Source organism: Pollachius pollachius (assembly GCF_949987615.1).
Source record: "Pollachius pollachius genome assembly, chromosome: 2".
In the NCBI taxonomy this organism is placed as follows: Eukaryota; Metazoa; Chordata; class Actinopteri; order Gadiformes; family Gadidae; genus Pollachius; species Pollachius pollachius.
In genome coordinates, this window is record NC_136935.1 from 47720507 (window position 1) to 47748453 (window position 27947).

General features: G+C 49.1%; 1 protein-coding gene across 1 annotated transcript in view; it reads right to left on the minus strand.

Annotated features, from left to right (window-relative positions):
- Nucleotides 1-27020, minus strand: part of sorcs3a (sortilin related VPS10 domain containing receptor 3a) — a gene marked incomplete at both ends in the record, with an annotated part of 138223 nt that extends 111203 nt beyond the window's left edge. Inside the window, one exon of the mRNA XM_079730942.1 lies at nucleotides 26274-27020. Within this exon, the coding sequence (XP_079587068.1) occupies nucleotides 26274-27020 (747 nt within the window). The remainder of the gene's footprint in view (nucleotides 1-26273) is intronic.
- Nucleotides 27021-27947: the final 927 nt, after the last annotated feature.

The window sequence follows — 27947 nt, forward strand, 5'->3', positions numbered from 1 at the left end:
AAGCCTCTGGTGATCCTCGCCTCGCGGCTCACCCCTCCCCCCCCCCCTCCTCCTGCCACGCCCACACCCCGCCATTTTGATCCTATGGCGGAGTCAATTCTGCCTCCCGTTTCAGCAAAGCCTTGATTATTATTCGTGTCCTCATGGCTTGAAACCGAAAAAAGAGAACAGAAAATTGCGGTCGGACTAACTCCCCGCGGTATTGGAATCAGGTTGCTTTTTCGGAGAGGGAAAAAAAGGTGTGATTGTTTAGAAAGTCTCAACGGTGGGTTTCATTTATCGGAGTCTGGCAGCCATAGATTTAAAAAGTAATATGATGAAGCGACTAACGGATCGTGGAGCGGCGGCGCTGTGCGCGTGCTGTGATGATGAGCCCTCGTCCTTTTCATGGGTCGTGATCGCGTTCATTTCGGAGCGTGAGCGGCGGTGGATTGATCGGAATCTAATTGCACATCTCTGTACTCCCACCAGCTCCCAGACACTTTTAAGATCCCTGTTGCCTTGCTGTGTGTTTTGGAATTGCGTTTATTTACGGAGGAAAAACACAGATGGAACATGGGATTTGATGTGTTTACAAGTAAACGCCGCCGCCACAACTTCGGAAAGTACACATCGCCAACGGAGGAAATTGCACGTCACTTTGTCACTTTTCTCTATGGCTGTCCAACTGTACTACTAGAGTATTCCTAAAAAAAAACATATATATTGAGATAAATATATGAAAATAAAGAATGTCAGTGTGGCTCTTGAATCTACTTCATCAGACCTTCACTTCCACCCACATATTTCTGTTCAGCAGACGGCCGGGCTTTGCTGTTTTATCTGTTGACACCGCGATGACAACATTTCAAATGTGATAGGTGAACAGACAGATTGGCACTGCTTCGAAAGCACCCTATTTATTTCATTTTGTAATGGGATTTTATCAAAGCCCCTGCCAGCGTGGTGTTCTCTGCAATCAACAAGAGGACAGCGCCAGAGCGGTGGAAGGGACAGAGCATGCCCTCTGCAACTGTGCATCAAGACATCCTCAGAGCCTCTTCTAAATGAGCCATCGCTTCCATCACTCACCGCATGGCATATCTGCATATCAAAGGAATCTATCACACATTGTCATTCATTTCATACCGCTGGGTCAAACGTCAATGGACAGATTGTATGTGTGTGCATGTGCACGTGCCTGTGTGTGTGTGTGTGTGTGTGTGTGTATGTCTTTGATTGTGTGTGCTTGTTTGTGGATGTCGGTGTGTGTGTATGTCTGTGTGTATGGGCGTGTGTGTGCACATATTAGTGTGTGTGTGTGTGTGTGTGTGTGTGTGTGTGTGTGTGTGTGTGTGTGTGTGTGTGTGTGTGTGTGTGTGTGTGTGTGTGTGTGTGTGTGTGTGTGTGTGTGTGTGTATGCCTGCAATCCGTTTAACTTTTCAGTGATCTTAACTTAAATCACTTGGCGACAAAGATTCCGGGCAGTTTGCATCGCTGAGCAGTGAGCATCTAGCCACGGCGGAACGATTCAAACCCCCTTCAGAACAGCCCCGAAGCACTGAGCTCATTCCCGAGGCGCACAGGGAGAACGCACCGGAGAGGCACCAGACGTCAACATCACAGAGACAGACAGCACATTGGGACTTTGACAAATCAGGGCTAATTGGTAAAGAGGAATCACAGTCAAAGGGAAACCCGCGTGGGGAATGGGACACACACACACATATCTACCCACATACACACACAAACGGACATACAAACTCACGCACACACACACACACACACACAGACAGACAGACAGACAGACAGACAGACAGACAGACAGACAGACACACAGAGGACGTTAGTTGGATAGGTTACGGGTCAGTCATACAAAAAAGGCGGTAAAACCACAAGGGAGAGACTGTGTTTAGACCGTCTCCTCTTTTGCTATTGGGGACAGGGGCGCGGCCAAGAACAACAGTGTTGATAACGCCGGCCCCAGAATAACGCCAGGAGAGGTGAGGGGGGGGTTTCACTGCTAAGACACACGTCCCTAACTTGAAGCATAGCAATCCGCATCACATCGCCGGCTCAATGACCCGTGTAATAACGGGGGGGGGGGGGGGGCCTCGGAGCGCAGTGCGGCACGTGACAGGGAAGGGGGTGAGAACCCAGAGCCTCGTGTCGGCCTCTGCTTCTCCGGGCGCCATCAATCCCGCCTCTCGTTGCCCGCTTTGTTTCAATGAAATGTGTTTCTGTGGAATGTGTTTGGGTGAAATGTGTTTGGGTGAAATGTGTTTCAATCACTTTTCAGAGGGGGCTGAAACTTCAGCGATAGTGCCTCTGAGTTGTGCTCCATTTCTGACCGGGGGTAGTGGGAGGAAAAGGTGGGAGTGGGGGGGGGGAGGATTTTATCACCTCTAGCGAGTTATAAAGTATATGAACCTTGAGTTTGATGTAATTGGGGCATTTTCGAAAGGTTAACAGCAGTCCAAGAGCCTGGTGAGATGAAGGTCTTTGCCCAAAGACCACGGCATCATTACAACCACCATTTATAACTCCTCTCTCTGCATGGCTGCCTAAGAACCACTCCACATTAAGAATCGATTTTACGTTATTTGGTTCAGGCCGCCTTCATTTGAGAAATAAACACAATCAAATAAGGGAAAGTAAAGGTAAATCCATTGGATGTCGGGCTGAATAATGATTTTAATTTCCTTAATAACAAACAACAGTTACCTCCATCCGCTCCGAGCACTGAGCCGACTAATGCATCCTGAGCTTTTGTTCATTTTGAGCGATGAAGAAGGGGAAAATAGCGGCACAAGAAAAACAGGACACTGATATGAAAACGTTCACTGAAGGCTGTCTGACCTACACAAAGTGGGGGAGTTCTGCCCAGCGTGAGAGCAGTTCAGTCATCTAATTCATAGGACTCTGGCCAACAGCACCTTTCATAGAAGCCTTTTATTGGGCTCTAAAAGTCTTCCCATGCACAGCTGCCATGTGTTCACAGATAAAAACACAAGTCAAAAACAGTGATCCTCTCCAACCACTCAGAGCCGGCTATCAACAACCAGGGATGGAGTCATTGAAAGGCTTGCTCGTTATTTATTTGGGATTTGAAGGGTCTTCTCTGTAGGTAACTCTGACTGAAGCAGAGGCAGGACAGCACATCAATGTGCTCCTTTGTTTGCAGTGCGATCCCACCAGGTTTACGAGCCAGACGGTATCTGTGCCAAACAAATAGATGATAAAAAAATGCGCGTCAACTCGACAAACACACAGTAAACCTTAATTCTTCAGTAGAACGGATCAGGAAAAGCATGACCTGTGTCTGTTCTCCACGGACAGCGTAGGAGAACCTCTGGCTTGACCACAGCAGACACGTTCAGCACAGGCACTCTGACAGTGTCGTCAGATACCAAGATGTCTCGATGATTAAATGTGGGTTAAGAATGCATGTAGAGGTAGGTTAAGGGCACAGGGTATCAAACGCTGGGTATCAGCCCTGCCACACCCACACACACACGATAAATGATGCAGGAGCTAATCCAAATGCATTCCACACCACTCTGTGCTCAAGGTCCATATCTCTCTTAACTGTGATTGGGGCTATTTTTGGATGAGGCACACCAAAGGATTTTTATATCCTGTGTTTAATGAGCCTCCAACATTTTTCAGCCAGCTAATGAGACTTTTGACGGTCTCAATTATTCTACTCACAGTTTTCGTCCAGCCCTTGCCTTGCTGGACGTAACACATGCAACATCTTGGGACGAGACACACGTCCATTCTGAGTCTGCCTCATGTCTTTTTATATATATATATATATATATATATAAATATATATTGTTTAATCCGACCACACGCTGTTTTTCTCTCCCTCTACGGTGTTCCAGCAAATCATCCATCTCAACTGCCTTCATCTCTCTTTTGGCGGTTTGCAGTTCGATATCATCATTTCGTCTTTTATTTTTTTGTATTTTATTGCCTGCCGCGCTACTTGTGGTCTCTATATGTGTCCTTCGGCCTAGTGAGCCTCCAAACTCAAGGAGGGCATCACTCAGTTGTTGTTGGCGAGCCCTGTGGCGACAGACCGTCCGGACTGCGATCCGAATTTTAATAAGGAGCCGCTAATGTGCGGGGAACTCAACAGGAGGAGGGATGCTTGCTATATGCACAGGAGCACACTAATGGGGGCGAGGGGGATTACACAGAGTTCGCCCAGACATTGAGGCGGACTGCTGCTATCATTAGAGTTTACCGTGGAACTTAAACAACACGAGGCTAGAGTGAGTGAACATATATTTTAGACGTATGCAGAAATAAATAATGCAATTATCCTTTGTGTCTCATTTTCCATCATGGAAATCTTTTGACCGATTTCCTCATGGGGAAATGTCCTTTGTTGCAATGCAACACAATTCAAATTCAAAGAGAAGGAAAGAAGGTGTGACATTTTAATATTAATCTCTTTCAGATATAAATAGATTGAATGAAATATAATAATAGCTATTGAGGATTAAAAGTGAACCTAAAACACTTTTGGATTGAGTGTTAAGAGGAACTTTTAGATGGAGTTATATTCAAATTTCTGGTGTAATCTTACTGCCTGATAACTCTAGAAAGAACAGACAATTATTACTACTGAGTTGAAGTATTGCTGCAGAACTGTTTTGGCGCAAGAAAGGGGTCAAATGTGCTTCTCTTTTTGTCAATGGTCCTCTCAATGCCCTTACAAACAACATCTGGTTCAAAACGCGCCAGAGAGAGGGCAAGGTTGGCTATTACTCCACCTTTGTAAACAACCACCCATCCTATGTTATGATACCGCGGAGGCATAACACGTTGTGGACACATTGAAAATGAAGGTATTTTAAATCTAAAATGGCTCTATCCTTCCAAATGGGTCCACGTATCTCATTATACTGCAGGATGATCACTCATTGGACTCCAGTGAGTCAGTCGATCGCCATGTGGAGCCTTTTGTATGCAATTACATCTCCCTCACAAAATTAGCGCAGACTACTTTTCCCTATTATGAGGCATCACTCAGCAAGCCTTTCTTTGACGAAGGTCGCAATCTATGGAAAAACACTGTGTGCACTGCTTTGTCCGTAAGAGCACCGAATTCATACACACACTAGGGCCCCTGGTTGATGAATACGATTTAGAGTGGCTATGACTACTAATGATAAAGTGTGCTTGTTTCAAGTCCAATTTGTGTACGAAAAAAATAAGTAATTCTTTAAATGACTGAATGACACACAGAGGCAACTAATCACTACTAGAATCTCAATCTGCCAGAATTGAAGGCTGAAGGTAATGTTGTTGTTGTTGAATGTGGCAGTGTGAACACCTACGGATATACATGGATGTACGCTTGGCTTGAGAGTCTCTTCTTGTATCTGCAGGCTTTGGAGTCGGGGCTGCTGGGACTGAATGAGAATGCAGGACCCCATTGCCAGACTAACGGCTGTGTCATGCCAGTTTTGCCTCCGCTTCGAGCCAGACATGCAAAATGGTGGCTATCTCAGATGTGTTTCCTTCTTGGCAAAGATTCACCTATCGTAGTCTTTTCTTTCAATCTGGATTTCAGGTTTGGATGAGGAAAGATCATCTTATCATACTCATCTATGTGTAAGTACATTAGCACCGTTGAATGATGTTGAGTTTGACTGCATGAGATCCATGCTGTGACTGAATGAATTTGACATTGTTTAATTTCTAGTAATTATAAAATACATTCACAGGCTGTCACACGTACACAATCCCCCAGCGCCAAACGGTGCTTTGTATCTTTCATCCGCCCTTGGACGGATGAGGGATGAAGGCAGTGGATCAACCCGTTTCAGCAGAGACAAAGGATGCCTGCTGTATTATCGGAAGCATAGGGAACATGCACAGCAGGTACAGACAACCACAGACGCATGGCAACATACCGCACAAGAACAAACACAACTACACAAACACGCACACACTTGAACAGACGCACACACTCACTCACACACAAGAACAATCACAACCACATACACACGCACACACGCACACACACACACATACACTCTCAAACACACACAGCCACACTCCCAAACAGACTCTCTCTCTCACACACACACACACACACACACACACACACACACACACACACACACACACACACACACACACACACATTCTCAAACACTCTCCCACACAGACACACGGACAAAAACACACAAACACTCTCAAACACACACACACACACACACACACACACACACACACACACACACACTCCCAAACACACTTTCCCACGCACACAGACATACACACACCCGCTGAATCAGATCAGCTCCCATACTGCATAGATCAGGGTGACACGACGTGAAAAGAAACACTCTCACTGCAGGGTCTCTGGTTCAATTAATGAAGTGATGACAGTCTACACTTACTAATGAGACATTAGGATGCATGGCCCGCGGAGAGACACATTGTGTCTTTGCCAAGCTCTCTCCGGGGTTCGCCGTGTGTGGGTTTCTGAACGCTATATAGCGCCAGTGAATAAGCAGGAGCTTAGCACAAGGCTTGGGCATTACCAAAACCAAAAACGTTACGCACAAGGGGGTAGGTGTCTGCGGGTGGCTGTCCGTGCTCGCACTGTGCAAGCGTATCTCGTGGGGGAGGCGGGCTTATAGAATTATTTAGGTTTTGAAAAACACATAAAAGGGCGAATTAACAAAATCGTTATGCAATTTGAAGCAGCTCATGTGGTGGGGGGGGGGGATTTGAGTTATTAAAAGATGGAAATCGTATCGGCCAATGCTTGAAAATGGCATAAAGTAAAAACCGAACAATGAGCTTAGTAACAGAATCACAAAGGGCGCACACTCATTAATGTCAGTCAAGCAAGAGTTTTGAATGTATTAATCCTCGGTTAATCATTGTTCTGCATTCTCCACAGCCCTGACCTAGAACTAATGATCTGCATTGCGAGACTTCCGACACCTGTATCAATTCTTTTCATTAGACTCATTTAGTCCTATGACATGACATGCCCTCAGATTTCACAAAGACTGCATTCCCAGAGCGAATGTCACCCATGTGTATACATGTTTGCAACACAAAACCAAAGAGCTGTTTGAAAAGGTTGTTTGCCGCCGTGTGAAAGGTCATGGCACTGCAGATGCTTAGTAAATACATTTAATAAACACCCATACAAATTGACTTCCATGGGTAATCTGCCAGTTGCTATGTTCACTTTCATCCTGCAGTCTTTTTATTTTTGACCAACCTAACTGTTTATGAACTGATAAGAAATGCAAAAACCATGAAATAAAAAGGTCTCATCCCATGACATCTCCTGCGTTCCTTTTCTTCTCATACTCTTCCAGGCCCTTTGACGTCGTGTCCAGATGCCTTAGGGTGTCAGGGCAGGTGTTGCCAATGGTTACTAGGTCAGCTGTTTGCTGGGAGCCGTGGGAGTCGGTGGGAAAGGAAGATGCAGAAATAGGTCAACGATGAGATGGACCGGGAACTCTGAAATTGGCCCCCCAACAGATCTCTAATAGAGCTCCAGTGATTAAGAATGATCCAATGTATGATTGATGGCTCTATCACAGATTGCCTTTGCAACGCTTCACAAAGACTTACAACTGGCTGGGTCAGGTATATATAGGGAACTTATGCATTTGGGTGATAAGAGCCCATACGAAAGATATCATTTGTGTGTGTGCGTGTGTGCGTGCGTGCATGCGTACGTGTGCGTGTGTGTGTGTGCACGTGAGCACGCATGTGTGTGTGAGCTACAGTTTTAGTTGGTGCCAATCCACGAGAGCCAGGAGAGATGGCTTGTGTGCCGGGCAGGATGCTGCAGCCCTCACTCTCCTTTAGCAAGGTAGCTCAAATCAAAGGCTAGCACCTGTCTGTGTTCGCTGCCTGTCCGACCAGCAGAAGACCCTGGCCAGCATGGCCTCAAGGAAGAAACATTTGGATCCCAGCGGACACACTTCTCCTCTCTCTCACTCTCTAGCTGGTTTTGTCTTTCGTGGCTTCTGGCTTCACTCGCCCTCTTCTGCCCTCTCTTTTCATCCCTTGCCCACCTCCTTGGTCGCTCTTCCGATGTTGGATTTCAGCTTACGGTGCTGTGTCGTTGTTTCCCTGGAGTTCTGACCATTTGAATTTGTTTCAGCAAGGTTTCAACAATGATAACACCGTGCCACTGAAGGGCCGAGGCCGAGAGAAGAGGAAAGAAAACACACGATGCAACAACGTCAAAAAATGCCAAAGAAACGCAGCGGACATTGGAATTGTAAGTGCCAATGCTGGGTGGAAAAAAAGGGTAAGAACGAAATAAAGATACGTGTCATTCATGGAGAGAGAGCCAAAGTAAGGGGCACCAGGTCTCAATTCTCCGGAAATTGGGTAGTTATTTTGTTACGCGTCGACTTTCACGGCAACGGTGGGCGCGAAAAAAACCATAGGAGGCGAGAGGAGGTAGGGGGGGGGAGAGGCAAAGGAGGCAGCGCATGCACACTGCTGATCAAGACCAACGAGCGTAGTGGAGGGACAAGTGACAGCCCTCTGTTCGGCTCCGAGCACAGATCCTCCAGGACCCCCCCCCCCCCCACCTTCTCCACTGCAGTGTCGGAGACCAACGAGACACAGACACAGGAGGACTCAGCTCGGTGCAGATCACTTCACGAGGGCAGGGCCACTCCGGTGACGTACCACTGGAGTACGTCACCGGAGAAATCACCAGAGAGACGGACAGGCCCTCAACCCTGGAAGCTGTTGATTGCAGGACAGGTTAAAACACTATCCCTTCCTCAGGCAATTTCTCCCTTTTCTTCCCGCACCCCTCCCGAGAGAGCTCGGCTATAAGCTGCCACCGCATGGCCCTTCCAATCAAAGGCCTTCGGGACGTGCGCTGGGCCCGCCCACATCCATCAGCCCAGATTGGTAAAGTTCACGCTCTAATTAGTTGAGTCTGCGAGGAAAAAGACATGGAAAACCTGCAATCAAGGCACAGCCATCGGTCCGCGTGATAATGATGACCGAGCGCCGTTCATACCGTACCGGAGGCACGTTCGAAAGACACGTCAAGGGTTAGGGACAAAATTTGATGGTGCAACATTAAGGGTTAACCTCTCCATCGTGGGGCGTTCCTTCCTGGTCTTATTCCCGATTTTGGCAAGGCTTTGCTTTTCCTGCACAGTTGTGCTGAGGTAGGCAGAATATATAGATATGGCTTAGAAAGAGATATCTGTCTATATGATGGAGCTTGACTAAACTACTAAGAGTTGATCTGAAACGAGAGCCATGATCTGAAGGTATTTGTGAGTAATCAAAGTTCAAGCGTTTGGTTTTAGACAGCATTAAGGGCGGCTATTCTTCATCATTGCTGGTTCCTCCCATGCTGGGAAGGCGGGTCACATTGGCAATAGAGTAAAAGCTATGGGCCAGCTGTGCCGATGGTCCTGCACTACACCGGGTTCAGAGGACACCACAGCCCAGCACTCTCATCCTGAACGCCGCGCACTCAGTTTACCACCCGTCAGGTGAAAACGGTGAGCTCACTGTGACCCAAAGACACACGGCCAAGTGTGGGGCCCCTGTGTTGTACCCCCATACAAGTTATTCAGTCTGCATATACATCACCCTTAATACTCGCTTTGACTAGCATTAAGGGGATTTTTAGTCAATCCTCCTAATGGGGATTCACACTTGGTTAGGATCACCAGGGTAATGGAGCCATTCCTGTTTAACTTTATGCTTAAGGCAGAGAAAAACCCCTGAACCCCAGGAAATCGTATTTGTATCTGACCTCGTAAAAACAAAACAGATATCATCGTCCGAGTGCAGAGACGAGCAGGGATCCAAACTGAAGGCGTCTGCAGCCTTGAAACCCCTCCACCACCTATTTCAACACTAACGCAACAGCCATTGAGAATATCCTACTCCCCAAAAAAGAAAGTGCATTCAGACCCAGACTGCGATCTAAAACGCACCCAAATAGCTATAGGCATTGCGAGTTCTCTTGCCAGGGCAGCTGTGAAGCGCTGGCACCTTCTCTCAGGCTGCCTGGGAAGAGAAGAGCAGTCTTCTTAATTGATAATCATTCACCCTCCCTGTCTGCCATGGATTTATGGCCGTGCAGCACTGAGCCCCCACCGGGCTGCCTGACCGGGATTGGAATGACCCTCAGAGTGCTCCCATTTACCATCCTGCCTGCGGAGGAATCAGACACCTCAGTCTGCGGTTACTAATGCCCATTTACCACATTTATGTATTTCGGGAAAATAGGCCGCTTCTGGGTTTTTAGTGAATTGTTGCGGTTTGAGAGGAGAATGCGTCGTTTTTGTATATTTGTTTTTTAAGTCGTTACGCTTTTTATGTTGGGCGAGTTGTTCTCAAAAGTGTGGCTGGATGAGGAAGAGGTCATGGGAAAGTTCTGTAAGGTGGGAAGCAGATGTAATTTTAGAGATGTTAGACACATAATCGATAGGTGACAAAATGGATGCTTCCACAGAACCAGAATAATACAGCACTCCGTTTGAGAACGATTGGATACTTTTGGTGGTGGTCTGGTGATTGGGTGTATTGATCCTGATTGGTCAGGACACAAGTAAAATGCCATCAATATGATACCACGAGGAAAACATGTTTATTTAATGAAACTTGGTTATTATTCATGGTTTATTCAACAAGGCGTGAAAACAGAAATCAACAAATCGAATCAACAAAGGAGACCCTCGCCTTCCCTTCGCGATGAGCCGTTGACAAGTCACGTTTGCTGGCCGGCCTCCAGTGGGCTTTCGGAGGGGGCGGCAACACATGTTATTTGTATCGCGCGATGCCTTTCTAAATCCATAAAATCGTGTTCTCGCTCAAAGTCATAAATGAAAGAAAACGGGTGAACGGGATAATATCTGTTTTTGAAGAGCAAATCCCTCGGATAACTAGAAAAGGTTTGGAGCGATGGCTTAAGGAACGGCTTAAGTACCCTTTAGGGAAATGTCCGTCCATCTGGAGAGTGATTGAAAGAGCAGCCAACTCTCCCTCTGTAGCAGCTAACATATGCTATCTCTTTGGGCCTTTCCGAGCCTATTCGCATCGTCAAATTGGTGGCTTTGATGGCAGATGTTGCGTTACCAGGCCGTACGAGGGATGACAATTACGGTGTTGGGCCTGATGTTTGGCACACAAGCGCTTACCCTTCTAAACAGGTAGCAACCCCCCCCCAACACACACACACACCTCGTCATTTAACAGAACCACTCTCCTCATTCCTTTTCAATACGAAATACATTCAAACATGATACAAATGTCACTATCAGTTTTCTTGGAGCTGAGAGATACAGATAACTGATATTGGAACAAATAAAATGCAATCACCGTGCTGTAGCCTTACAAATAAATGGAAAAGAGATAGACTTGCACATGAGGGCCAGTGTCAAGTCAAGCAAGTGAGCTGTGTGCGTGTGCGTGCGTGTGTGTGTATATATATCGATGTGTGTATGCATGCATGGTGTCTGTGTGCATCTATGCGTGTCCATGTTCATATTTATGTTTGTGTAGGCATGTGTGTTTGTGCATTGCATGTGTACGTGATGTCTCTGAACGCATGTAGAATCACACAGGGGTTGTGTGTTTGTGCGTTTGTGTGTGTGTGTGTGTGTGTGTGTGTGTGTGTGTGTGTGTGTGTGTGTGTGTGTGTGTGTGTGTGTGTGTTGGGAACAGCTTGCTTTTGGGGAGGGACCGTCCTTGACAGCCATCGCCCCAACTGGAGTCATGAATGTGTGAAAGACACACTTTGCAGAGGGTGGTAGGTTTGGGTTACAGCCCACCAATCTCCCAGCTCTGGCTCTGTTAACCGTTAAGGAGAAGGCTTAGCTGTGGGACGTGGGGCGACTAGCATACTTCCCCTAGTATTTGTCTCCTAGCATACGTCTCCTAGCCTACGTCTCCTAGCATACATCTAGCATTCATCTCCTAGCATACGTATCCTAGCCTATGTCTCCTAGCGTATGTCTCCTAGCATACATCTAGCATTCATCTCCTACCATACGTCTCCTAGCCTACGTCTCCTAGCGTATGTCTCCTAGCATACATCTAGCATTCATCGCCTAGCATACGTCTCCTAGCCTACGTTTCCTAGCTTATGTCTCCTAGCATTCATCTCAAGCATACGTCTCCTAGCCTACGTCTCCTAGCGTATGTCTCCTAGCATACATCTAGCATTCATCTCCTAGCATTCGTATCCTAGCATAAGTCCCATAGCATACGCCCCCTAGAATACGTCTCCTAGCATACGTCTCCTAGCTTACTTCGCCTATGATATGTCTCCTAGCATACAACCCCTAGCATACGTATCCTAGCATACGTCTCCTAGCATTTGTCTCCTATCATCGACCGTAGCATACGTCCACTAGCATAGGTCTCCTAGCATAGGTCTCCTAGCATACGTCTCCTAGCATACGTCTTCTAGCATTCTTAGCATGCGTGTCCTAGCATACATCTACTAGCATACGTATCCTAGCATACGTCTCCTAGCACACTTCCCCTAGCATACATCCACTAGCAGAGTTCCCCTAGCATTCGTCTCCTAGCATACGTATCCTAGCATAAGTCTCCTAGCATAAGTCTCCTAGCATAAGTCTCCTAGCATGCTGCTCCTAGCATGCGCCCCGGTGATTACTGTCTCTGTGGTTTTGTGAGGCACAATGCAGCGTCCTGATAAAGACGTAGCATTTGATTCACTCTAATGAGCCAGGGTGAATGCCTTGGGTCTGGAGAAATATGTTCCCTCTGTGGTTGCAGACACACTAACACACCGCCACACACACACACGGGTAAAGTTTCTCTCACACGTACACACAGACACGTACCTACACAGACAATGCTTCACAAACAGTCTCACACAAACAAAAGCACACACACACACACACACACACACACACACACACACACACACACATTTTGCCTGATCAAATACATCAAATACCAGTCATCATCAGAATGCTGAATCAACACAATAACTAATTTTCTATACAATAGAAACTGATGTATGCATCTCTCTCTCTCTCTCTCTCTCTCTCTCTCTCTCACACTCACACACTCACACACTCACACACTCACACACTCACACACTCACACACTCACACACTCACACACACACACACACACACACACACACACACACACACACACACACACACACACACACACACACACACACACCCACACCTGGCTTCCAATAAAACAATATTACATGCATCAATATACAGAGAGATGCAAAAATACGGAGTCTTGAAGCACGGCAAAGTGATGGTGTCGATTACACCCCCGACTGAGATGGAGGGGATAGAAGGCGCTCCATCTGCACCACCAATCATACGTTTTCCTCCGTCAGCACTTCATCACCTAGCCTCTGAGGCGCTACGTCGTCAGATCACACGTCAGGCGACAGCGGCCGTTCTCCGCGGTGGCGGCTCTCTCTTTGTTCCTGTACGAGAGACTCTCCAGTCAACTGCATGAGCCGTCCCACGGTGGCACGAAGCCGCGACGTAGCAAAGCGCGCCGCCGCCCAGACTCCTGCATATTCAGAGCTGTCTGCCCGTTGGACCCAGTGGACGGGGAGCATATGTTTTTTAGGATCAAAGCTGCGAGAAATCATGTAATGATGATAAAGTGCCGACATCGAGTTGGACAACTTGGGTGATATTAGTTTGAGCATATGTGCTTGTGTGTGAGTGTGTGTTGCTGAATGCGTGTGTGTTTGTGTGTGTGTTGCTGAATATGTGTGTGCTGCTGAATAAGTGTGTGTGTGTGTGTGTGTGTGTGTGTGTGTGTGTGTGTGTGTGTGTGTGTGTGTGTGTGTGTGTGTATGTGTGTGTGTGTGTGTGTGCTTCACTGAATATGGGTGTGTGTGTGTCTGTGTGTTTGTGTGTACACCTGTATGCCTGTGTACCTGTATGCGTGTGTGTGTGTGTGTGTGTGTGTGTGTGCTGCTGCGTGTGTCTGAGAACTGGTGCATGTGTCAGTGCTGGTCAATGTGTATGCGTCTGTCTGCCTGTCTGTCTGTGTTGTTGTGTGTGTATGTCCTTGTGTGTGTTGATGCCTGTGCCCTTGTCTGTGCAGATGCGTGTTTGTGTGTATGCTTGTGTATGTGTGTGCTCATGCCTGTGTCTATGTGTGTGTTGGTGCCGGGGGCTTTGCACGGCGGCCTGCACTCGGTGTACATTTTAATTACTACAGCATGTACAAGCTTCTGGGCGGACTTGTAGAAAGGATGCAGTTGCTTTGTGAAAGCCTTATCCTTAGTGCACGACGGGCTTCAACACGTGAATTACCCAAAAAAGTTTTCATGTTCTAAACTAAAGTCACACGACTCATAAAAGATCATCAGTGAGGTTCACGTCATCCGAGGGTATATTACCACGACTGGCTGAAGAAGGGTGCGTTCATTATCAGGGTTGAGGAATGAATTGACCCACGGGTAGCTCACCACAGGAAAAGTATTTTAATTAGGACTCTCTATTCATTTATAATCACCGGGGGGGCACCATGCACAGTATTTCAAATCATCATTCCGTTTCTGCAGGGATCCTGCTGTTACGGCTGAGTCGAACCCGTTCTCCAGTGGGCTCCCCATTTGTGTTTCAGATTGGTTTGACCCGGTACCTGCACCCCCCCCCACCCATCCGTCAAGGGTGCCGGGGTGCCCGTCACTCCGGGATCAGCCCGGGCGTCGGGGATGAGACATCCCGTCGACCCCTGACCCCTGCCATGACAACCCCCCCAGATCCCTCAAACTGCGGAGGCATGTTTGCGGAAGGCTCCGTTGGCACGGCGATGACATGAAAAGTACCACCGGAGGGATATATTGAAATGCTTGCATGCACCGCCTTATTGACATTCCGTCCGCAGGAAAACAAGGCGCGGGGGTAACCCCGGCTTACACCGCATGTCAATACTGTCAGGGCTGAGCTGTCTGGGATTGTGCGCAGCCCACACAAAGTCATTACAGACTAAATTACAACAATAAAAGCCCCTTTTTGTCGGAAATCTTCAATTGAAGCACACACTGGCTGGTATACTGGAAGGGGGGGGGGGGGAACTTCTCCCCGGGAACCATCCATGAGTGGGATTGCATTGTGAGGGAGCCGGATTGAACAACTGTGAAATGAAGACAGTGTAATCGCTCTACAGTTTCAAAATGCCATTTATATTCGGCTTAACAAAGAGCTACAATGCCCTGACTTGGATGAGATTAACACTCGCGGTGCGCGGCTAGGAGACAAATGTAATTTACCCGCAAGTCCTGCTCACTGTGAATGCCTCTGTCTAGTCAGGACTCACGCTCTCTGAGACTGAGATGTAACTTGAGAGAGAGAGGAGTCTGTCTCAGCAGGATTATGTCTCACTAGGAGCAGCTTACTCTAAACATGTTATTCTTTTTTCCCCTGCCAAAGCGTGTCCACCCCAAAATCAATTAGGGGCACCTTAATATTGTCATGTGCGGCTACCGGGCTGTGTTTGTGTTTTTGCGCACGCGTGCGTGTGCGTGTGTGTGTGCGTTCTTGGTACAATGATGATCCTTGGTATTTAGCTTGAAGTCATTACTATTTTTTTTCCAGATATCAAAACTCAAGTCCTCGCACATTGCGCATAGCAACCTAATGCTGATCGCTTGTAGAATCGGGCGCATAACGCCTAGAAGGTGTTTTGAGGCGCTCTATTGGGTGTTTCACTGCCTGTATGTTAATCACGATTACCACGTCCACCTCTCCTCACACACATTCGAGTGCATTAGGTTGAATCACGTCATTTAGCAGATGCTCGCAATCTGCGTCCCGAGTCCCTTTGCAATAAACACATCCGTCAATAACGTTAACCCACCATGCATTGCGGTCCCTCGAAAAAAAAAAGGGACCTCAATTGAAAGGGGTAACAGGTAACGACAATAATGGCGGCCTAAATTGGTCACAGGGGCGCTGTTCTGAAAGAGAAGCAGCTAATTACACTGCTAATTACACTATTTAATATTCTGTATCTGCTTGCCGTATCGTACAGCGCAGGATAATGCATTATTGCTGTTGGAGCAGATTGGTCACACAAAACCATTTGTCTCCTCATCTATCTAGCTTTCTCTCTCTCTCTCTCTCTCTCTCTCTCTCTCTCTCTCTCTCTCTCTCTCTCTCTCTCTCTCTCTCTCTCTCTCTCTCTCTCTCTCTCTCTCTCTCTCTCTCTCTCTCTCTCTCTCTCTCTCTCTCTCTCTCTCTCTCTCTCTCTCTCTCTCTCTCTCTCTCTCTCCCCCCCACACCGTAAACCTCTCCCCCAGCCTTCCCCTTGCTACAGTACAGGTCGGTGTGTTCCTTAGTCAGCCCACTCCCTCTAGTGAGGGGCCGAGGCACTGCCTATGGAGCAGCCAGGAGGCAGAGACTCAGGCTGAGAGGCCTACAGACGGCGGGACGGAGGGTGACGCAGAGTGGAGGAACATACACGCCACGGCACATGGCGCACGCCACGCCCATGCATGGGATGAAGGATCCCGGTCAGGTGTATCAACACAGGGGCAAGCGTTGTTTCGTTTCCAGCGCCCTACAACAAACACAGTTGACATGCCTGTAGTGCCAAGGTTGCCTGCGGGACTGTCAAAGCCTGAGATGAAGAGTGAAGTCATGATGAAGGGAACACCGGTAGAATCTCACGGAATATTCCTTATGAGGACTCCAAGCGAGGAGCAGCCGGGAATGGCTGCCGAGATGGGGCTGTCCGATCAACAACAACAACGACAACAAGCAAGTGAACGGGCCGCGGTATACTGGGAGACACCTCAGTCAACCACAGTGATGACTGTGTCCGAATTGGCCCATTTGTTATGATGCAAGCCGTAAAGTGTTTTGGTGGCAGCTGATACCTCTCCTGTGAATTACAGTATAGTTAATCTTCATAATAATTTATAATGGACTTAATCAATGAATACATCACTGAATCAATGTATCAATAAAATAGATGCATTTGCTGATCTGCCTCTCAGTCTGTGTCTTATTATTTTCTGTGCATCCCATAGCAAACAGAGTACATAGTTGCACAACACACATAAACAGACACACACATGGTTAGTGTGAGGTGACCGTCCCTTGTGACTCTGCAATGATTACTGTGTCAGCTCTGTGGGACATAAATCAGTAAAATGATCAAAATTCAACGTTTGGTCTGCTGTAATAAGCCCTAGTGGATGGATTTATTCCGGACAACGATGTTTTTTCTGGGGTGGTGGCACGCGCACATACACACGCGCGAGCGCGCACACACACAACACACACACACAACACACACACACACACACACACACACACACACAAAGACTCGTGAGTCTCAAGTCACAAGTGCGATCCAGTTTCTCCATTCATTGCATCCTCCATCATCCTTCCAGACAGCTTTAACTAGTCTGAATGACGTAGTTTCATCTCTCGCCCCACAATCTGCCGTCCCTCTCATTGTTCAGATGGGGGGGGGAATCGGGATCACTTCCAGTTGCATACACCAGAAAGTAACTAGAGACAATCAGGATCTTTCACTTTCACTCTTCCTTCATTTGGATACCTAGTGACGCGTGCTGTTCCCTTATTCTACAGTGAACCAAAAGCATCGAGAGGAACGGATGTCAATGTGAATTAGCGGGACAGCTTGGGTGTGAAGCGCATACAGCATAACGGAAGACTTAGCATTTATTTGAACTCGCTGACTCAATATGAAACTTGCATATGTGTGTTTTACACAGATTTGAAGGCTTGGGCTTACTCTGAATATACTCCAGTCGTATATATCTATGTACTTTTGGAGGTTCAAGAAATAGTGTAATTCCAACCAGATGCTTCTTTAAGTATCTCCGTCGCAAGCGGCAGCCTGCACGGTTAATTCTATCCACATCAAAAGGAAAAACAACACCGAAAAGACACCTTGCGGTGAGTCAACTGTCAGCCATTTGCTTCTGCCTTCCTTCACACCTTTTCCCTGCAGGTACAGGCCCCACAGAGGTGCACATAACCAAGCCCCATGGAGTCTAAAGGCCCCCCTCCCCCCATCAGTCTCCCTCTGACAAGACTGGGGCGGCTCTCTGGTGCCCCTGCTGTATCATTACGCCACATTCAGACCTCTTTGTGCTGTTCTTTTACGGCGGCAGAGGATGTCTTCGCACAAGCAGCCGACCGCATGAGAACTCTGAACACTGAAAAATAAGAAAATGGCCGGACAATATCAAGGTGTCACGGACCCCCTCAGGGCACTTCCTCTCACAAAGTAACAAAGACCACATGGTAGCCCACAAGGTAGGTGTGATATTCGACAAGCCGCTCGGCTGAACACACTGCCAACAGAGGAGGGAGGGGAGGGCGGGGGGGTTCCACCACACGCTCAAGCTCGTAGAAACCAGTGTCAGACAAGGTGTGTTTGCTTAGCACACCTGCTACTGTTCATTACTCAACACTTAGCGCAACAAGCCTAACGCCCGAAGCACATGCGGGGGGGGGGAGTGGGAGAAGTACCAAAGACACATTATAATCACCACAGCAAGACGGCACAGAGAGAGGGAGGGGAGAGAGACAGAGGCACAGAGTGATGGAGAGAGAGGAGAGAGAGAGAGAGACAGAAGGTTGGAGAGAGACAGAGATACAGAGTGATGGAGAGAGAGACAGAGACACAGAGAGGGATGGAGAGAGGAAGGGGAGAGAGACAGAGGCACAGAGTGATGGAGAGAGAGGAGAGAGAGACAGAGAGACAGAGGGATGGAGAGAGACAGAGACACAGAGTGATGGAGAGAGGAAGGGGAGAGAGACAGAGGCACAGAGTGATGGAGAGAGAGAGAGGAGAAAGAGACAGAGAGACAGAGTGTGATGGAGAGAGGGAGGGGAGAGAGACAGAGGCACAGAGTGATGGAGAGAGAGAAGAGAGAGACAGAGAGACAGAGTGATGGAGAGAGAGACAGAGGCACAGAGAGGGATGGAGAGAGAGGAGAGAGAGACAGAGAGACAGAGGGATGGAGAGAGAGGAGAGAGAGACAGAGGGATGGAGAGAGAGACAGAGACACAGAGTGATGGAGAGAGAGGAGAGAGAGACAGAGAGACAGAGGGATGGAGAGAGACAGAGACACAGAGTGATGGAGAGAGAGACAGAGACACAGAGAGGGATGGAGAGAGGAAGGGGAGAGAGAGAGAGACACAGAGTGATGGAGAGACGGAGGGGAAAGAGACAGAGGCACGGAAAGATGGGGAGAGGGATAAGAGAGAGATAGAGGCACAGAGTAATAGAGAGAGTGATAGAGAGAGAGACAGAGAGTTATGGAGAGAGGGAGGGAAGAGAGACAGAGACATGGAGAGATAGAGAGAGGGAGGGGAGAGAGACAGAGTCATGGAAAGATGGAGAGAGGGAGGAGAGAGATAGAGTTCTGAAGAGAGCAAGAGAGAGAGACAGAGAGAGAGAAAGCGAAAGAGAGGAAGAGAGAGAGAGAGAGAGAAAGCGAAAGAGAGGAAGAGAGAGAGAGAGAGAAAGCGAAAGAGAGAAAGAGAGAGAGAAAGCGAAAGAGAGAAAGAGAGAGAGAGAGAGAGAGAGAAAGACAAAAAGTGGTCAACTGATATATTTCTGCATAGCCTTTTATTTTTGAGCACAAGAAATGCACCACACACACACACACACACACACACACACACACACACACACACACACACACACACACACACACACACACGCGCGGCATGATTGAAAGTATGCACTAAACTAAAACTTACCTCTCAGTCAATCAATGACACAACCGATCTAGACCAAGAGTACACTCTGATCGAAGCACCGCAACCTTTCCCCATGCATACCTCCACATGCATTCTCAGCATGGCCTCGAGCGACCCAGGGACAACATACACAGCCTTGTCTTGCAGGGTGAGTGCCTCGGCTGTCTTGTACGACAGGGACAGCAACTCAACATGGTGTTCTTCCCCTCCCAGAATGGCTGGAGGCTCCATGCTGAAAGGACGGCTCCGATGCACAATGCACAGGGAGAACTGAAGTCCCTTTAAAGGGAGCCACAAGAATGAATTATTCACCACAGATACGTAACAGCTCAAAATCACGCTTATATCGCACAAGGTCTCCCACCGTGAACTCCTTCGAGTACAACTCCAAACAGACCTCATGACATCGTTCATGAGGTCAGACGTACATTGTCAAGCATTGTTAGTGTGGGTCAACAGTAAAGTAGAAATATCTACATGCGCAGTACAAAGGGTTATGCCGTTCCCAAGGAATGCCAGGAAACTCGAGGCTCAGGGACCAAACAGGGCGAGATCCAGGCCTCCGAGGACTTATCTATAAAGAACACTTCGAGGCCACGTTCTACCAGCTGGTCATAAGGACAGGCAGTGTCGTGTGTGCCCATGCAGGAGATGCAAAGCGGCCCCACACAGACAGAGAACACAGACACAGCGCCAAGACACCAGAGCGGTACTAAGGGGGAAATTAGCAAAGCAAACGTACGGAATCCCAAACAATTGAACCCCAACCAAACGACCGCCCTGCCTATTAATGAACAGCACTTCAAGGAAGGGGTTTGTAAGTGTGGGTGGGGGCTTAAGCCGCCCGCCCCCATTAAACATTGGATGGGGATCAGGGAAGCGGACCTTGATTGTAAAGTTAATGCAGCACAGCGCTCCCATTCACGGCCAGCCTAGACGCAGCCTCCCCATCCTGGGGGCGCTACATCACTTTAATTAGACAACGCGTTAATTGTGTTAACTGTGGGTCTCAGTGTGTGATAGGCAGACATTAGTCTAAGACACTGGCAATCCCCATCAACCCCCCCCCCCCCCCCCTTCCCCCTTTCCTTCCCTCTGGACAGAAACACCCCCTCTGACACAAACTCACACACACAGACATACACAAACACACACTCATACACATACACACACAAACACACACACACACACACACACACTCACACACACACAAACACACACTCACACACAGACACACACACACACGTCTGTGGACACATACGTTATTAATGGTCTCCATGTCTCCTGAAGTGCCTTCATTGTTTGCGAGTCGTACATCATACCAACACTTGCATCAGTGTAAGCATGTGCACCCGGGGTCAAGCGTGCGTTTGTGTTTGTGTGTGCGTGCGTCACGCCTCATGAACCGCTTGAGCGCATGGGAAGAGCCTCAACAACACGCAAGCGCGGCCGCCTTGACAAACCAAAAAAGGAAACCGAAAAAGGATTCAAAGCAGCCCCAACGAGGCTGGTCTGGCATTGTTATCCGCTCATCCTCCCCTCCCACCTCCTCCTCCGTCGTTCCCCCCACTACATCCCTGTGTTTGTGAAAATGCCACGAGAAATTGACTTCCCGTGGCTTCCGACGCCGCGCAGAAGGTCGGGCTGGGTCTGCCGGGGTGCGGGCTTCTGGGATCAGCAGCAGCGGCACGCAACAGTGGTGCAGACAGCCGGCCGGAGCTTCAACAACAACAAGGCTGGGACGTGTAAGGCTGGAGCCTTGGCAGACTGTGTGGGTTTTCGCATTCACGGTGTGTAGCCGGCCTCCTTTGAGGGGGAATGGAGTGTTTAATAGGCTGGGAGATGAAGCCAAATCAGATATGACAACCAGGTGTAGGAGGGGTAATTAATTGAATATATGCGTACACCCACCGCATGGCATTGCCTTGTCTTTTTTTGTTCTATTCACACGCGCACGCGCCCCTACACACACACACACACACACACACGTAGACGCAGGCGAACTCAGACATGCAAACATCTCCATAAACACTCAAACGCGCACATTACCCTTGCAGTCAGGGACGGGATCAGCGGTCAAGCGTGTGATTGCACTCGCGTCTCTGAAGTCAGTGGATTTCATTGGTCGCCCATGTTGCCGTTGGACGAGCGCAGGACACATAATGAAAGCATTACACTTGGGGCGTCGAGCCATCAGAGTCGCCTGTTTGATTGGTTTCTGGTTTCAGTTTCACGCCACAGTGGGGATCAGGGATCTGTTTAGTTCAGCAGTGGTGGCGACACGCTAGGACGCTACGGCGGCTCCTATAGGTCTTTGGATGGAGTTATATCGCACAGGCCTGCAGTTTGGACTCCTTCTGACCTATGATGGAATAACAGAGGTGATCAGCCATGTACAGAATCCACTTTGTAACTATTATGCAAAATCTATAATTATAGTCTCTTGTGTTCTTCTGTGTTCCCAATATTCTCGGTTGTCCATCAAATGTAATGTTAGTTGTATGACGTACATGGTGGAAAATACTATTTCCCCATAATTACATGTAATAGGGGTGAATGTGCGGGCGGAGGGAACGACGAAGGAGGAGGAGAACTCGAGGAGAGACTGGACCCCCCCAACCAGGAGGCTGGGCTGCATTATTTATCGTACACTCGAGTTCCTCCACCCCCTCCGTTCCATAGCGCTCGGGACAGCCCGGGTTGGAGGGGTGAGGAGAGCTGAACCGGGCCGGGGGTTAAACAGAGGCTGAGGTTGGGGGGGGGAAGGGGGGGTACGAGGAAGGGAAGGTAACAGGTCCTCTGCCTGTGGTAGGAATCAGGTTGCCAGGTTCTCCAAGGAGGGGCCGCGGGGGGTTCCCGTGAATTTAATGAAATGCTACACGGATGTTCAGGAAGGAAAATAGGGCAGGAATACATGTTTAGTTAAGTGTTAGATAACATGTTTACACACCGGTGCGCGCGTGTGTGTGTGTGTGTGTGTGTGTGTGTGTGTGTGTGTGTGTGTGTGTGTGTGTGTGTGTGTGTGTGTGTGTGTGTGTGTGTGTGTGTGTGTGTGTGCGTGTGCACCAGTGTGTGTGTGTGTGTGCGTATGCATATGGGCTTGGTGAGCGTATATTTGTGCGCGCACATGTGTGTGTTGGTGTGTGCTTGTTTGTGTTTGTGTGTTTGGCCGTGTGTTTGTGTGTGTGCGTGTTCATGAGTTCATGCGTGTGCGCATGTGTGTGCGTATGCATGCGCACCCATCCATGTGTGTGCGTCCCCCACTAGAACCCTGTTTATTTATGCGTGTTAAATTTTAATGGCCTCCTCCGTGGCTTTCGAGCGTCGGGCAGAGGGACCCCTCTGCTCCCGAATCCCCAGTGGGACTTCCAACTTCCAAGCACCCTGCCAGTTCAATGGGTGCTGCGCCAGATATGGCTTACCTTGCTCTGTGGGCGCACTTTCAACATAAAAGCGCGCCAGGGCCCCGCTGTGGTCGCGGCGGCATATGTTAATGTCCCGCTTTAAATCCCACCAGCCAACAGATGTACAACAACAAAGAGAAAGCCTCCGCTCGCATACATGAAGGAGAAACTAATAAATAAAGCCACCGCGTCAAGGGGGGGGGGGGGGGGGGGGCATTGATCGTGAAAGCTGGCTAAAGCCCTGAGCTCTTCCCCGCATTATTGATAAAGAGGGCTGATGGGTGTAGGTCGGGCCGCTTCAGAAGAGCCCATCGACTCGGGGTGACGCGCCCGCGGTAGAGGCGACGCAGGTCTTTCGGCTGGAAGTAGCCGGAAAATGATAAACATTCAAATATCAGCGTTCCTTTGTTTGTTTGTTTCCGGCAGCCGTTGGGAGGTCGTGGCCGTCGGCGGAGCGCTTGTGACGTCCTGAGGAGCGCTGAACGAGTGTGTGAGAGAGCGAGCCTCAGGGCACTTAAGGAGAGGACCTGTCACGTCGGCAGTGCCGGGGCTTGGTCCACACTCGGCCCGTTAATATTACAGGACGGCCGGGCGCCACGGGGCGGCAGCCGTGCTCTGAGGTGGAGGTGTTGAAGGTGAACGCTCAACGCGGGCGGATGAGGTGGGTTGATGCAGCCCCACCGACACACACAGACCAGAGAGGTAGAGAGGGAGAGAGAGGGAGAAAGAGAGAGGGGGGGGGGGGGGGGGAGAGAGAGAGAGGTTGAGAGAGGGAGGAAGTTGTTGACAGAGAGAGAGAAAGGTAGAGATAGAAAGATATAGTGAGTGAGTGAGTGAGTGAGTGAGTGAGTGAGTGAGTGAGTGAGATAGAGAGGGATAGAGGAAGAGAGTTTGAGAGAGAGAAAGATGTTGACAGAGGGATAGAGAGAGATGGACAGTAATAGAGAGGTAGAGAGAGGGAGTAAGAGAGAGAGTGAGAGAGAGGTTTAGAGAGTGAGAGTGAGAAAGATGTCGACAGAAGGAGAGAGCAAGGAACAGTGAGAGAGAGAGGTAGAGAGAGGGAGCAAGAGTGAGAGTGAGAAAGATGTTGACAGATGGATAGAGCAAGTGACGGTGAGAGAGAGCTAGAGAAAGGCTGAGAGAGAGGGAGAGGGGACAGAGCGAGAGCGAGGGAGGGGTAGTGAGAGCGGGCGAGAGAGGTTTGGTGACAGTGAGCCAGCGAGGTGCAGAGAGACAGTATGGGTGCATTAGTGATGCCAATGCGCCTCGGAGCGCATTCGACGCTGGGAAGCCTGCAGCAGGGTTCAGACCAACCACCAGTAGGTATAGTCAAGGCAGTGGACAGCCAAGTCACACACATACAACAAAAGGCTGCAGAGTCCGCCCCCCCCCCATCAGCATTTTGAAGCAAAGATGTCAAGGGTTGGATCTCGTTGAAGGATGAGGGAGCTGCATCTGAGTTTTGGCAGCCTAGTTAAATTGAACTGTTAATGTGTGTGTGTGTGTGTGTGTGTGTGTGTGTGTGTGTGTGTGTGTGTGTGTGTGTGTGTGTGTGTGTGTGTGTGTGTGTGTGTGTGTGTCACTGTGTGTCACTGTGTGTCACTTTGTGTGTGTCACTATGTGTGTCACTGTGTGTGTGTGTGTGTTTCACTGTGTGTGTGCATGTCACTGTGTGTGTGCATGTGCCACTGTGTGTGTGTGTGTGTGTGTGTGTGCCACTGTGTGTGTGTGCGCGTGCGTGCGTGCGTGCGTGCGTGTGTGTGTGTGTGTCACTGTGTCACTGTGTGTGCGTGTGCGTATGTGTTCTGTCACATGGACCTTACGTCAGCATATATTCCGGCCCCTCGGCCGCCCGCGGTATAAAAAGGTAGTTAGCAGGACAGCAGCAGAATAAAGCCCAACGGACTGGAAGGAGCAGATGACTCTGAGTTCAGGGCCGGGGACTTCACACAGAGTGTTTAACCAATCTGTCAACGGCCCAGTTAGCCGGACACACTCTTTAACGCAGACCGCTACTCTATCAGGTTAGCTAACATCGGCCCTTAATCTTCTCGACAACTTTGTTTCAAACCCAAGACAAGCCGGCAACTAATGGACTCCCAACATAAAGGAAAGTTCGGATAAAGAAATACAAATTAAAATACAACAGTGTGGGCCAAAGTGTGCTCGGGCAGCCCAGCTTTTACACTTTTACGCAGGGTATACTTGTTAGAGCCCTGAGATGCCAAGATAATTATTGACGATAAAGACAGCGCCAGATGCGAACAGCATAGTCTTGAACTCCATCCCCTTTTCACATCCAGCACGCGTACGCGACTACGCACGCACGGGCTGCAGCGCACGCGCGCGCACACGCACGCACGGGCTGCAGCGCACGCGCGCGCGCACACTTGCACGAACACACGTACACACACACGCAAACAAATACACTTGCATGCACTCGTTTCCTTCAGAGCGGTCCAGACATAACTCATTATTAGAAAACAAGTCCGTGCAGATGATGCACGGACAGAGATGATGAGCCGCCTTCTCCAAACGGAACCAAGACAGCCTTCAGCAACCACGACAACACATGAAGGCACATTGAGAGCGCAAAGGAGGGCCCATTGCCCCCCGACGAGCACACATGGTTATGGGAGGATGGCTCGGATCGATCTCCTCGCTTCGTTGTCTTTACGCTAGAGGGGCCCTTGTTTGCAAGAGGAACGCAGAATTTTACAAGTGAGAGGGGATGAAGGAAAAAGTGATCCTGTTCTGGATGGACACCTGTGTTTTAAAATAATATATCGTTGCATTTATGTGTATTTAATTATCTCAGATAATGATCTTTCGATTTTGTTTTCGATCTGCATTGTTGAATCTGAACAAGTCAAGTACATCAGAACACCGATCTGTTTGCAAAGGTTTGCAATCCAGCATCAAATGATTGCCTGCAGCACAAGTCTGGCACTTCAGGGGGAACAATGTCATTGTGTGTACATTTCTGGGGCGGCACCTGTTAGAGTAAAACACGAATCCAAGTCGCCTCGTGTTTAGTGTTTAGTCCCCTGCTCCAAATACTGATTCACTTGCAAGATGCACAAAAATAAATAAAAATAAAGACAAAGACAAATAAGGAAATGAAACTCACGCTGCTGTTCTTCCCTGACCAGTACACCACCGCGTGGTTGTGCGCAGAGTCCCCCGTCAGTGCGTAAGTGCTGCTGGCCAGCTTCGGCTCATCCTGCCGCCCGGTGCCCCTGCCCTCGTCTCGGTTATACTTGACTTCTGGCCTCCCGGACCTCTGTCCGTCCAACTTTGGCCCAGAATTGCCTCCTCTTCCCTCGAAAGAATCCACACTCAAACCATCCCCAGCTTCCAGGCTGCTCTTGCGGTAGTCGGGGACCTCCGGGCCGCTCCTCCTTGCTCTCCGGAGCGCTGTAGACGAGGAGCGTCTCTCCGGCGGATCCTCGTTGAAATCACCGTGGAAAGTTTGGTCCGATGCGCGGGAGCGACGCGGCAAGGCGGCGTCCTCCTCCGCGCCAACTCCAAAGTCCAAAGTTGCGTCTTCGGGGCTCCGGGGGACATCTGTTGAAAACCGAGCGTGTTTGCGCGCTTCGTCTAATCCAGTAATTCGATCGGTCACGGCGGTCTGCGTTAGGAGCTCCAGTCGGATCTGCTGCAGAGGACTCGGACCCGTAGTCGCTCCGCCGCCGCCAACGCCGCCTCCACCGCGCGCGTCGAGCGGTAATTCCTCCCGGTGAAGTTGAACCGGCAACGGGCAAGACGCGGAACTTATTTCTGCCTTTGCGTGGTGGAGGCAATGAGCGGCTATCATCACCCAGACACCGAAAGACAAGTGCAGCCCTGGGCGGACGTCTGCACCCCCTGTCCCCATCGTTGGTGGAGATTTTTTGGGGGGATAACTCAAAGCTTATTCGACACCTCAACTCCGGTCTTCAAGTGGTGATGAAGATACTTGCGCCTCGAAAAGCGCTCCGATTATTAGGCAAAGTGGTCCACCGCCACACTATTTACGTCCGACGGTCTTCAGTCAGTGGAGCGACCACGGAGAGGGAGGGAGGGCGGGGGGAGCTGAATCGGAGCCAGCTGCCGAGTGTGTGCCCGGAAGAGGGGCAGTAGGAGATGGGAGAGAATCTGAGCGCCAGAGAGCAGCAGCCAGAGAGAGAGAGAGAGAGAGAGAGAGAGAGAGAGAGAGAGAGAGAGAGAGAGAGAGAGAGAGAGAGATGCAGAGAGAGAAGAGCTGTCTATGGTCCTGCTTAATGGTAACGGTACAGGTTTACACAATCAAAAGCTGACATTTTTGTTACAATTATAGACATCAAAATGTGTTTGTTTGTTTTTTTATCTATGTGACCAAATCGTAAAAATAGGTTTACATATGTTCAAAAATATAGATTATATTTTATACAATATTATTATTATTATTATTATACTATATTATATTCGAATAACCCACAGGAATTAAATATTTGTTAAGTGTGTGTGCGTGCGTGCGTGCGTGCTTGCGTGCGTGCGTGCGTGTGCGTGCGTGCGTGCGTGCATGTGTGTGTGTGTGCGTGCGTGCGTGCGTGCGCAAAAACACACACACTTTTCCCCCCCCTATTGCATTCTATTACAAATACAATATCAGACCTTAGACAGCTTCACCAAACAAGCAGAAGCAAACGCAGCACACAGCACCCAGCAGCGTGTTATGCGCGGTGCGCCGGCTGCCGGCTGCCGGCTGGCGGCTGGAGGCCTGGTCAGCAGTGCTGGTGCGGAGAAGGGGAATGGAACCAACGCTGTGGCACCCAGAGGCGAT